This window comes from Haliaeetus albicilla, chromosome 26, assembly GCF_947461875.1.
Source record: "Haliaeetus albicilla chromosome 26, bHalAlb1.1, whole genome shotgun sequence".
NCBI lineage: Eukaryota > Metazoa > Chordata > Aves > Accipitriformes > Accipitridae > Haliaeetus > Haliaeetus albicilla.
The window spans coordinates 21333726-21345900 of NC_091508.1; the positions used below are offsets into that span (position 1 = coordinate 21333726).

General features: G+C 42.7%; 1 protein-coding gene across 10 annotated transcripts in view; it reads left to right on the plus strand.

The window, feature by feature from the left end:
- CRB2 (crumbs cell polarity complex component 2) overlaps positions 1-12175 on the plus strand; it is a 75945-nt gene that overhangs the window by 51276 nt on the left and 12494 nt on the right. For all 10 annotated transcript variants that reach the window (XM_069771302.1, XM_069771298.1, XM_069771307.1 and 7 more), the window contains 2 exons: positions 9672-10619; positions 11453-12009. In XM_069771302.1, the coding sequence (XP_069627403.1) occupies positions 9672-10619; positions 11453-12009 (1505 nt within the window). The remainder of the gene's footprint in view (positions 1-9671; positions 10620-11452; positions 12010-12175) is intronic.

A 12175-nucleotide genomic window follows, 5' to 3' on the forward strand; every position in this document is an offset into this window, starting at 1 on the left:
TGAACTGAGATCTTGTCCAAAGAGATGGTTTAAAGTTTATCCTACTTGTCAGAATTCCCACGCATATATGTGCCCTGTTCCCTTTTCCTCCTTCAGTGCCCCAGCACCCTCGCAGAGTTCAGAATTTCATTGTGCTTTGCCAAACTGCAGATCTGTTTAATCCTTTCCAATTCTTAGTGTGCTCATGGGCAGAAAAGCTGACAGAAACACAGGATGATGGGCAAAGGAGTGCTAGAGTTCATTCTGTTGCATCAAATTTGGGTTCATTAGTACTTGAAGGGGATTAGAAGCAGGTTGCTCTTCTGGATATTGCTTTTGGTAAAGGACTTTGTCTCAGCTGAGGTAGTTCTGACACATTAATGCAGTGAAAGGCTGGGAGCAGTCTGAGATCAGTGAGTGCATGTGGAGGAGTGAAGCTGACAGGGAAATAATAGCAATTAATCTCCCCTCCTTTGTCAATTAATCCCAGTACAGTCATGCTGGGTAAACAGCTTATTACTTCATATTAGGATCACAGAACAACTTTGTGAAGCTTCCCATAATGTTTCTGTTCAAAACACATTTCTGTGGCAGCTTAGATCTGCCATGAACTTGGGTTTAAGCTGCCTCCGCTGATTAAAGTGAACTTGCTACTCTGATGAAGAATGCTTTCTTGGGGCGGCAGGGGGTTCTTTCTGTATTTTTTTTTTTTTTTTTTCTTCAGTCTGAGGAATTTGGGGAGTGTTGGGATAACAATGAGAGTCAAGAGAAATTCTTTCTTTGCAAATTAACTGCCTCAGTGCTGTCTCAGGCTACAGCAGTAGGCAAGGAGATGAGCCAGCTCTCTCTGAAATGTAGTTGTTGCAAAAGCGGTGCCTCATTCCTGAGAGAACTACGTAATAGGTCCTGAAGAGTCTGGTCAGTGCATTAGTTTGTGCTTTAGTAGAGGATGTACCCTAAGAGGATGTAAGAAGTATGAATCAAAAGATTGCATGGGTACTAAATGAAGTGAGAAGGAGAATGAATCTTGCATGGTCTTGGAAATGATGTAAACTGTGGTCAAAAGAAAAAGCTTAGTAGGAAAAGTCTGTCTTTTAGGGGAAAAAAAAATGAAAATTAATTCTTTATTCATAGGAATAGTTTCAACCCATCACATAAAAGACAGGTACCTCCATTTGGAATGGGAATCAATTTTTAACCTGCAAGACTGTAATCACTTAAGTGGAATTTGGCTCATTCATTTTTTAAAAACTTTTAAATGGCCTGAGTGTTCCCACTCATATTTCAACTCCTGCTAAAGTTGCCTTTAGAGAGGCAGTGTCCTAAAACACAGTGCTGTGGCATTGGACAGCCTGAATGAGAGTGGAAGAGCATCATCCTTTCATTGCAGACATCCCTTGGCAGTGGCACCTTGTGATCATGGTAAAATTCTGAGCTTTTTTGCACATGGCTCAGGAATGCTTCTACTTTCAGGAGAATCAGAAGGTGATGTGGTGGTAAATTCGGGAGGGATTGTGATTGTGAATGTGTTTTAATATAATTGGAGTGCTTATTTACCATTTTACTTTGTTCAGCCATAATGTCTGTCAGTTGTTCTTAAGGAAGTAGGATACCTTCTGTGTAGTTAGCTATAAATGGTTACTCTTAGGAGTGCTAGCCCAGATCAAATAGGCTTGAATTCCTGGGTCGTGGGTCATGAAATAAATGGGAGATGCTTCTTCCTTCTAACCACCTTTAGATAGATTTAATTTTTTTTTGTGCAGGTGTTTCTTGATGTCAGATTTGCTTTAGAGATGTAGCCTCTACAGAAAGGGCAGCTAAAAGGTTAAGATAGTAAAGAGATTAGAGGACTGTTACCCCTTCAACAGAATCTCTTTTGGTAAATATAGCTGAAGGGAGCTAGGGGACACTTCGTGAGACCCCCCTGCTTCCCTTCCATTCCACACTGCATCTCCCTTCTGGACCATAGTTCCATGGTTAATCAGACCTTTTGACTTCCCTGTTGTCCGACCAGAATGTTGCAAGTGTACTCTTCAGTCTAGATCCTGCTTGTGTCTAGGTGTCAGGTGAGTTTTGATCAAAAAGTGTCTTCTGAGATTGTGATGCTTGTGACTGCACATTCTGTTTTGAACTAGCTCTTTGCATAGATTTTCTGACTATGGACAGCCTGAGATATGCTAGTTCACCATGGTTAAAGACTTTTGAGGGGATTATTAGTGGTGGAGCAACTCTGATGAATTAAATTTGACTTCCTTACTAAACAAAATGGGTGAAGCCCAGCTTAATGTCATCTTTAGAATCAAGCCAGGCAAGTACTTGGGCAGAGCAGTGTCCCAGAGAGACAGAAGAATTCTCCTGTGCGTAGGTATGGTGAGATGGCTGTCTTCTAATGGTGTCTACCAGGAGAGATGACTTCAAGATGTCAGATATTAGACTAGATTCAGTGTGTTGATTTTCACATAAAATGCTTATCAGCAATGTTTATTATTTTCAGTGATAATGGATTTGCTTGCCAGGAGGCCACCGCTTGCAGTATGTGAACTGCCATGTATACTTCAGGCAGAACAAAGTTCCCTTTTCCCCCGTCCTTCTTTTCCCCCGTCCTTCTTTTCCCCCGTCCTTCTTTTCCCCCGTCCTTCTTTTCCCCCGTCCTTCTTTTCCCCCGGGAAGGCTAGCTCTTGAGACTAGGATGGGTGTCTCTGAAGCCTGGAAAGAAATTCCTATGTTTCTGGGACTCATTTACCAACACAGTGAGGAAGTTGCTAATCTCTATCTAAAGAACATGTGTGAAATTTGGAAATTTTTATCCAAAGTTCACTCTCCATTTTGTGACATTTTCCTGCTAAGAACCCTCTGACATATTTAGTATTTTTTTTATCTTGACCTCCTCCAAGAAGTTTTACAAACGATTAGGAACAAAATAACTCTCTGCATTTAAACCCCATGACTGAATGTTGTAACTTGCATGATTGCCAGTGTGTAAGAATGGGGAATTAAAACCTCTAGAAAATGAATCATCTGATCCTTTTAATTTCTTTAGAATCCTCCAGCTTCAAAGAACCTAAGCAGTTACTCCTCAGTGGTGTATAGTTTGAGACAGATGTTCAGTGATCCACCATTTTGGCTTACAAGAGGTCTTATTTAAGTATTTTATCTTGCGTATCATATATATGTACTATTTAGAATTGTCATGACTGTGTATTTTTTCATTCTCATTCTGTCTCTCTAAGAGAATCCTACTCTGTATATATCCTTAAACTGATCCTGGGAAAAGAAGCAATCACAGTTTCTAATTAGCAATATTTCATGTAATGAATTTGAAAAGATGTAATGACTAGTAGAGCATCAGAATCTATGCTGACTTATGCTACATGGATTTGGGTACAATGTATTTCCGATCAGCAGCATACAGATAGACTCTGTGTGTTTGTATGTAAACATATATGTGTGTGTGTATAAATCAAAACATGGATGTTTTTAAAGGGATTTAAAGTTTTCCAGTCTTCATAGTTGTTATACTTTATTGTTGCAGTAGGCGGTTGAATGGGCACAAGCTACCCGTTTGTTTTCTCTTGAACAGTAACAGAAGGGTTGTACTAGCTAATATAGACAGTATTTAAAATCTGTGCTAGGATAGGTCTATGCATGCATAGGACTCAACTATCTGAGCAGTTTTGACTCCAAACAAACACCATATCCCTCCCACTTAAAATATCTGTAAAATCAACTGGCATGTTTGGATTGAGTGAAATGAAGAAAGTAAAATAGCTACAAGAGTTGTTGGAATGCTTTCTTTTAATATCTTAAAGTGATACTGTTAATGCAGATTCCAGACTCTGGCATGTGGGAGTTTTTGTTTGCTTGGACATGACATTGATACTAACAGAGACTGCAGGTTTGGGGAAAAGCTCCCAGATAACATTTCTTCACAGAAATAAGAACCTTCACTGGGTTCCTTACAACACGAAAGTACAATTCTGCATCCAGGAACTTTACAATATGAAAGTAACCACTTTTAAAACAAAACAAAACAAAAAACAAACAACCCAACCCAGCACCACAGAGGAAAAAGAGATTGCAACAGCTAATTTTATAAGGTTACTAATGAGGAAAGAGAGAGTTTTGATTCTGCAGTCCCATGTTTCAACCAGTACAGTCAGCATAATGCAGGGAATTTCCTTCCATTCAGTTTGACTTCAGAGAAACAGATCACAGTAGTTAAAACTTGAGACTTTTCTTCGTGAATATTGTGGAGTGGAAATGCTCACACTCACAAATGCACAGAATAGGGCACACAGAAGAAGGAAACCACGTGAAGTGCTGGTCCTTGATTAAGTCAGTATTGAATGTATAGCAGGGTCCAGGTTGCACTCTGCATTTGGAACTCTCCTTATTTGTATGGTTTGGATATTACACACTGGTGGAAATGCAGGTTTTTGACTTAGCCTGTAAAACAAAAAATCCAAATTTTGGCCTTATTCATGGAATTTGGCAGATTCATCAGGGAGGTGGCAAGGGCAAGAGATTGTTTCTCAACTTTTTACTGTTGGAGCTAATGCTGTGGATACTGCAGGGTATTACTGTAATGCACTGAGTGAGAATACACTGTGAGTACGCATTCTTCATGTCAGCACTGACAGAGGCCAGCTGGGGAGGTTTAGAGCAGGGCTGGATTAGATCTCACTACAGCGCAGGTCTCTTCTATATTGGCTAGTTTCATCTCCAATCCCTTTTTGTCTGACTGGCATCAGGGAGCGCTTACACACATTCTGCCGTTTCAGTCCAGCCTTTTCTGTCATTCCTCCCCCCCCATTCACCCCCATTTTTTTTCCCTTTACTGTCACAAATGTCCATAAGGAGTCGGCCATGAAATCTGTGCTGATTGGCGTGATCCTGAAGGGAATTTTTCTGCTAGCAGGTAATGAGATCTATTCGGTAATTGCAATGTGTCCTGAATGTTTGTGTGCCCGCCCAGGGCAGGAAGCTGGTTGTGTGATTAGTGGTAGCTGGAGGCATGAGAAGGAACAAGAATTGACTAGAAAGGAAGAATGTTTTTATTTTGAAGAGACCTAAAGTTTTGTTTTGGAAACTTTAGGGCAAGGAATTTCCTTGTTGCTGCAAGATGAATGCGGAGCTGTCAGCATGCTCCGTGTGCATCTTTGCTACAATTCTGCCTTGGTCTGTGCAGTAATCAAATCCGGGGTGTTCTGAGGCATGGGTCCTTGTTTTGTACTCAGGTGTACTGTGTAAACACACAGATGTCTCCCTGTTAGTTCTGTGAAACGTTAGTTTTGCTTTTTACAGATGTTTTTGCAATTTTCCTTTTTCCTTTAATGATTTAAAACTCCTTTATTGAGAAGTAGTTTTTGTTTTAACTTGGAGGACAAACCCTTTGCTGGCCTATGCACTTCTCCATCTCCTCCCCCACTGTCTCCTTGAGTAGTAGTGCACGGTGGGAGAGAGGTCAAAGAAGTGTGTTGCCATGGAAATGGCAGTAATTGTGCAAATATAATTGTGTCGGGGTCCCTTTGTTGTGGCTAATTCTCTCTCTCCCCCCTCTCTCCCTCCCCTCCTTTTTCCTTTTGATAATAATAATGCCAGCCCTAATTAGGATGCACCAGGGAAAGGTTGCTAGGAATTCAGCTGTCTTACAGGAGAGGGCAAGCCAGTGTTGGCTGGGAAGTCCCACTGAACTCGCATGTTTCGAGATTGGGACCATGAATAGACCTCGTCTGTCAAGTTTTTTTGGTATATGACAGCTAAATTAGAATATCTCTCTATATGTGTGCTTATTCTTTTAACATATTATGTATTTGTTGAAGTATATGATTCTTAACACCTGTATACATGAATCTTTGCTTATTAACAGCAGTCAGTAAATTGTTACCTTCATTCAGGGAATGGCGAGCTGTATGGATTTTAGTAACACTTGCATCTTTGAAACAAGACTGTTCTCACCACATCGGTAACACTTTAAAAATCTAGTGAATAGATTTGTATTTTAAAACACCACAGGCTGTTAAAGCTCAGTGACTTCTGAGTGTCTGTTTCTGACCCAACCCCTGTGGGTTGTTAGCTTGGGACTGTTTGCTTAAACACTGCTACATTAACTGGAATGTTTGAATACTTGTCTCCAGATAGCAGCCTTTTAAATAACACTTGTCTCATTTTCAGATAACAAGTTCCACTGGTTTGTGTTTGTTAGTCTTTAACTAGATGAGAAACTCATTAAACATTTTAAAGTCTCCTAATGATGTAGTGAATCAGATTGGCAACATTGCTTTTACTATTGGTAGTTCAAATAATAGTAAACACTTGAGCTAAGAAATTTAGAGGGAACAGGGAAGACTACGTAAGAGTGGCCTGTTTTTGTCAAATGGAGTTGTCCCCTCCTTTTATTTATTTTTTTAAGTGTACCTGAAAAGGAATGCCTAAGCTTCTCTTAGAGAAACAAATTAGTTTCTAACTACTTCTTAATATCCACTTTACAGTGGGTTTGCAAAGACACATCTGTCCATGTCTTGGAGAAGACTGGAATAATGGATATCCAGGAAATGATCTGTACTTCTGGATACTGTAACAGCCTACGGCAAAAATCTTATTTTTTTCTGAAGTAGGGAAAAGTTCCTTTATTTTGCTGGCATCCCCTTCTTCATTTACAGTGTCATCTGCAGCCAACAGACCCTTCTGCTGCACTGAAATTAGCATCTAGGAAGCAATATGCAACAGAAACCTCCTTCTGCCTTGTTTTGGTGTAACTGAAGAACTTGACAAACTGGAGATATTCAAACACAGTTGACAAAAATCATCGGCGTTAATGGAGGAGGAGAGAGGGCAAGACAGCTGGCTGATGGAGGCTATGGTCACTGTAAGGCATAGAAGGAGTTAGTGATGTAGCACCAGTTAACTGTTCAGCAAGGGGTCAGATTGGCTTCCAGGAAAAAACTGTTGTTAGCCAGATTTTTAGAACTCTTGTACAGTCTCCTCTGTTATGTTTGTTTTTAAAACTGCCCCAAATTCAAATCTGGCACTGCACTGGCTTCTAGGAGGGCAAGAATACATTAGGTGTTATTTTAGCGGCCCCTTCCTTCTCCTGCTTTAGCCCTGTGAAGGCTGGCTGTTTGCTGGCAGAAACAGTGATAAAGATGATGTGTGTGGTTTTGGGTCCTCCAGGAAGAGCTGCCTTCCTCTCTTTCTGCTGCTGAATGTGTCCTTTGCCTGTTTGTAAGCTGTGAGGTTAGACAGCAGTGTGTAAAGACCCGAAGTGCGAGCTTATTCTTTTCACCCATTTCAAACAAATAATCTAAGAAATCAAACCAGCTGCATCCCATGGGAAAGCTTGGTGTTTAATTAGCTACCAGCCTGGGGTTGTGCACTCACCGTAGGGACTAATTTGCCACCTGGTGTGAAGCACTCACCCCACAGGTGTCAGCTGGGAGGCTGGGAAACAGCCTAAGCAGGTGTTCCTGCTGCTGCTCAATGGAGAGAGCACACTGGCCGGAGGAGACGTGGTCAGGCTAGGAATGTGATACCGGAAGATGGGGCTCTCGACCCTGCCTCCCAGCCTTCTCAGAAATGCAAAAATTCACGGCATCTCGCCTTTTGTTATCCAAACCAATGCTATCTTCTTCTCATTGCCCTGGTAAATACCAACAGCTCTGATCTGAAATGAGCAGCATCTCAAGGATTTGGGACTATACCAAACCTAGCTTTCTGATGCCATTCAACAGCCTCTCCCCTTAAATCTGACTGCAAACTTGCCTCTTACAGTTTTGAGAGCCCTCCAATCCACTGATAACTCGGAAAACCCACTGCTCTACTGATTTTTCTTAATTCCAGTTGAAGTCTTCCTATCGACTCCCAGACTGAGATTCTCCAAGCCCAGAGATGGCCATTATATTCTATTTATTCCAACACATTTCCTTCAAGTGTGGCCATAGCTTTGTGCTGAAATCTTAGTTCTATCCTTGGTGCTTCCTTTACAGGTAAGATCACACTCCAGGTTCTGGGTGCTGAGCAATCCCAGCATAAATAGCTGGAGAAAAAAGGCTGTGCTGAGGTAGTATTAGCAACTCTGAATCTGTCCATCAGCTGAGCTCTTCTTCAAGGCAGACATTATTGCCCAAATGCAGTGCTTTTCCACAGGCAGTACACAGAGCAGTTCTCTTCTAGTTTACATCAGTAGAGAACTATGTCCTAGAGGAATCCGAGGTAATGTTGCCTACAGAACCACTCTAGCATAGCTGGCAAGTGCAGAATTACCAGAGCCTTCCATTTCTTTTTCAGTGCTTCTCAGAGCTCCATACGTGTTATGTCCCTACACTGACACAAAGCGACATTTTGGAGCTGGAAGCTGGTGCTGAGTCTTCGCCTATCTGCAGAGATGGCACTGGTAACAGCAAATAAACACTGGGTCTGAAAAGAGTAAAGCAATTTGGTTAGACAGCAGGGTACTAGACATTTGTGCAAGACTGCCTGTGAGGCGTTGCTGGGGCATGAGTGGGGACAAACCATCAATGTATATATTCAAGAAGCCTGTATCTTTGCTAAGTTTTTTTTATCACACATCAAGTCCAGCTCCAGTGCTCCTAAAGCCCCATCTCCCCTCATCTCTTTCCCTCAGGCAACTCTCTAATCTCTTTGACATGCACATTCTGTCCAGTGGCTTTTCTTTACAAATGTCTTTTGTGTTTTGATTCCCCTCCTTTGTGTGTGAATTCCTTCTATTTCTTTCTGCTGTCCTCGTTGTGCTTGCTAGCTAGATTCAGCGTGTAATGCTATTAGATTGGGATAATCCATGCTTGGTTTATCTGTGTGACTGTCTCTGAAGATTAGTGAAAACCAATGTTATGGGCTAGATAAAGTGAACTGGTTCAGAAGGGCTCTTCTATCAGTCTGGAGATGCTCAGGAAAATGACAGCAGATTTTCATTAACCAGATTTGAGTGTAATGTCTTGTAATTTACTTGAGCCCTGTTGGGATACATGTGCCTCAAGGAGACAGACGAGCTGCAATGCAGTACTTTTTACCCAGTTCACTTCTGCAGGACTGGACAGAACTGAGATCAGCTTAGTGCAAGTATAGCAAAATGCCCGTGGAGCACGTTTTGTTTGTTGTTTGGTAATGAATTGAGTTTTGTGAGTGTTTTACAACTGGAGGTCATCTGGGAATTTGAATTTTCTTAACTGAGACTTTCCAATAACTTGCCATTTTAATGCTGTCTGCAGCAATGGTGCCCGGAACATGCTGTGGTCAGAACTGTAGACTTAAATTGAGTTTCAATGTACCACATCTATTATGAAAGACACATAAAATCCTTGTCTGTGCTGTTTTGTCCCTTTAATATCCTCTGCGTGTTGATTACCTGTGGTGTTTGAGGTTGTCTGGGAGAGGACAGTAGTCTGTTGGATGATGTAGGCTGACTGGCCAAAGCTCTATAAATAGCACCTCCTTTGCAGCATCTGGGAAGACAGCACAGAAATATGTTTTTCTTGCTCTTATGTTAGTGGTAGGTCGCTCTGTAGTGAGTGGGACTTCTTGCTGGCAGCTCTTGGTCCTTTGGTGGTTTCCTGAAGAGAATGGCTTAGAGAGCAGCAGTGCTGGGGAGGGCGGTCTGTGCCTGGCAGGCTTGCTCTGGGGAAGGGAGTCGCAATCCCCTGCAGTGAGATTCCGTTTCTAAATCTCTTTCGCAGGTGTGGAATGTGCTGTTAACATCAATGAGTGTGAGGAGGGTCCCTGCAAGAATGGAGCTGTCTGTGAGGATGGCATTGCTGACTATACCTGCCACTGTGTCCCTAGCCAGGATGGCATTATATGGGGAGGGAAGAACTGCTCTGTCAAGCTCACTGGGTGCCAGACGCATGACTGCCAAAATGAGGCCTTGTGCATCCCAACCTACCAAGCTGAGAGCCACGGCCACCTGTGCCAGTGCCAGCCTGGTTTCTATGATGCCACATGCTCAACACCAACAACATTTTCCTTTGCTTCCAGAGGGTATCTCCTCATTGAGCTGCCCGTGAACAATCAGAGCAGGAGGGACGTAGCAGGAGACCAGCTTGCCAGCGTGTCCCTCCGGTTCCGAACCACCTTGCCCAGCGCTATCCTTTTTTACCGAGGCCATGAAGCTGAATACTTGTTCCTGGAGCTCTTTGATGGCATTCTGCATGCAGGACTGAAGAGGGAGGATGCTGGGTACACACTGACCCTGGAGGGGCTAAGAGTTGATGATGGCCAGTGGCATAAAGTTGAAGTTGTTCTGCACAGCACTGTGCAGCTAAAGCTCTGGCATGACTCTTGTGATGCAGGTGTCTGCCTGCAGAGCTCTCCTCTCCCACAAGGCACTGCTTTGATCCCGCATGCCTTCCTGAACATGTATGTTGGAGGTGCTGAGGATCCAATGGCCAACAACACACAGAGCCAGCAAGGCTTTGTCGGCTGCCTGGAAGACTTTCAGGTAGATGCTGAAGCTGTGCTCCCAATGGATCTGCCTGTGGGTGAGTCCTCCCCAGTGAAGCTGGGCTGTGACCGGACAGAGTGGTGCCTCTCCCAGCCCTGCTTTCATGGAGGACTGTGTGTGGACCTTTGGGCAACCTTCAGGTGCGACTGTTCAAGGCCTTATGGAGGCCCGGCTTGCTCATACGGTAAGTGCCACGTGATTTACATCTGCCAGCTCCTCTGTCAGTCGGTGCTTCAAAGATACTAGGTAAGCACTGATGCTAGCTCTGGAAGTGGTATTTTCTACTTGACCAGTGAGAAAACTAAAGCAAAACCCTCTGTAAATAAAATTCTCATTGATCCCTTTTCTGTCACTTGCTCTTGCAGGAATGATTGTCAGTTCTGTGGTGCAGATGTTATTCCTTGTTGAGCCAGAGGCTCTGACTTCATCTTTGTATCAGATCTATGTGAATGCAGGAGGGTGGGGAAGTAGTTTTACTGTGAAAAGTTGATCTTGAGCTTCTGAGTTGAGGATGAATAGGCATGTATTGCTTTATACATAAAACACAGTGTTAAGGAGGCTCTGACAATTTTGAGTTAAAATCATATCTATTTGCATTTTTTTGTTCCTGCAAGGCATATATTAGCATTGTTCCAGTTTTTTGTTTCACTTCTGAGCCCTAAACATGGCAAGGACAAAGTTGTTCTGCTATTTCCAAATTTACAAATTTTAAAAGCAACTTTGTAGCTTAAAAGTCCTTGAGTAAATCTGATAAGTGGCAAGGACTTTGCTAGACCTGTATTTCCCTCTGCTACTTAGGTGCTTGAATTCATGCCTCCACAGAGAGCAACGACACGTTCACTCACCTCTTAATTTCAGAGACCTGTGTGGGGAGAGAGCATAATTACCCGGATGCATGTTGAAAATGTTGGGAAGAAGGGTCTTGCCCTACTCATAAGGAGTTACAGCTTAGAATATCCTTGTGCCTGCTGCATTCCCCTTGTCATCGATCTGATGTGCATTTCTTTTCTGTTCTAGAGCACCCAGCAGCAACATTTGGCCTGGAGAACTCCACCAGCTTTGCCTCTTTCTCCCTTTCTGATAGCCTTGGTGCAAACTTCAACATCTCCTTTTTCATTCGTAGTCGGAAACCTAACGGTTTGCTATTGCAAATCGGCAATGAAACTGACCCCTGTCTCACCATATACTTGAAGAATGGCAAGCTGAAGATAGAGATGGTATCTACAGATACTGTGACGTTTCCAGAAAATTTAGTTGATGGGAGAAGACATTTGGTAGCCTTGTCTTTTCAAGGAGGAATTGTGGGCGTTCACCGATCAGACACATACTTGGAGCTAGGACAGCTCATAGCAAGACCTCTTTTAGCTGGTTATGAAGTATATATTGGTGGACATCCTAACCCAGACAGCGCTGATCTGTGGGGAGGCTATTTTAAAGGCTGTTTGCAAGACATCCAACTGAACAGCCACCAAATACAGTTTTTTCAGGTTGAGAACTACAGTCTGCCACAGGAACTCAATAGGACTCAAAATGGTAATCTTGTGAATGGCTGCATCTCTGATAACACCTGCAAGGTATGATGTCTCTCGCTTGTCTCTACATGTTTGCAGTTGTTTATTATGGTTCTGTGATTACAGAACAGTTGGACTGTTGCTGGTATTGGGAAGATGAGAAGTTTTTTAAGTATTGAAGGACACATTGTCCCATACGCTCCTACTTTGCTCAATATACTACATACAA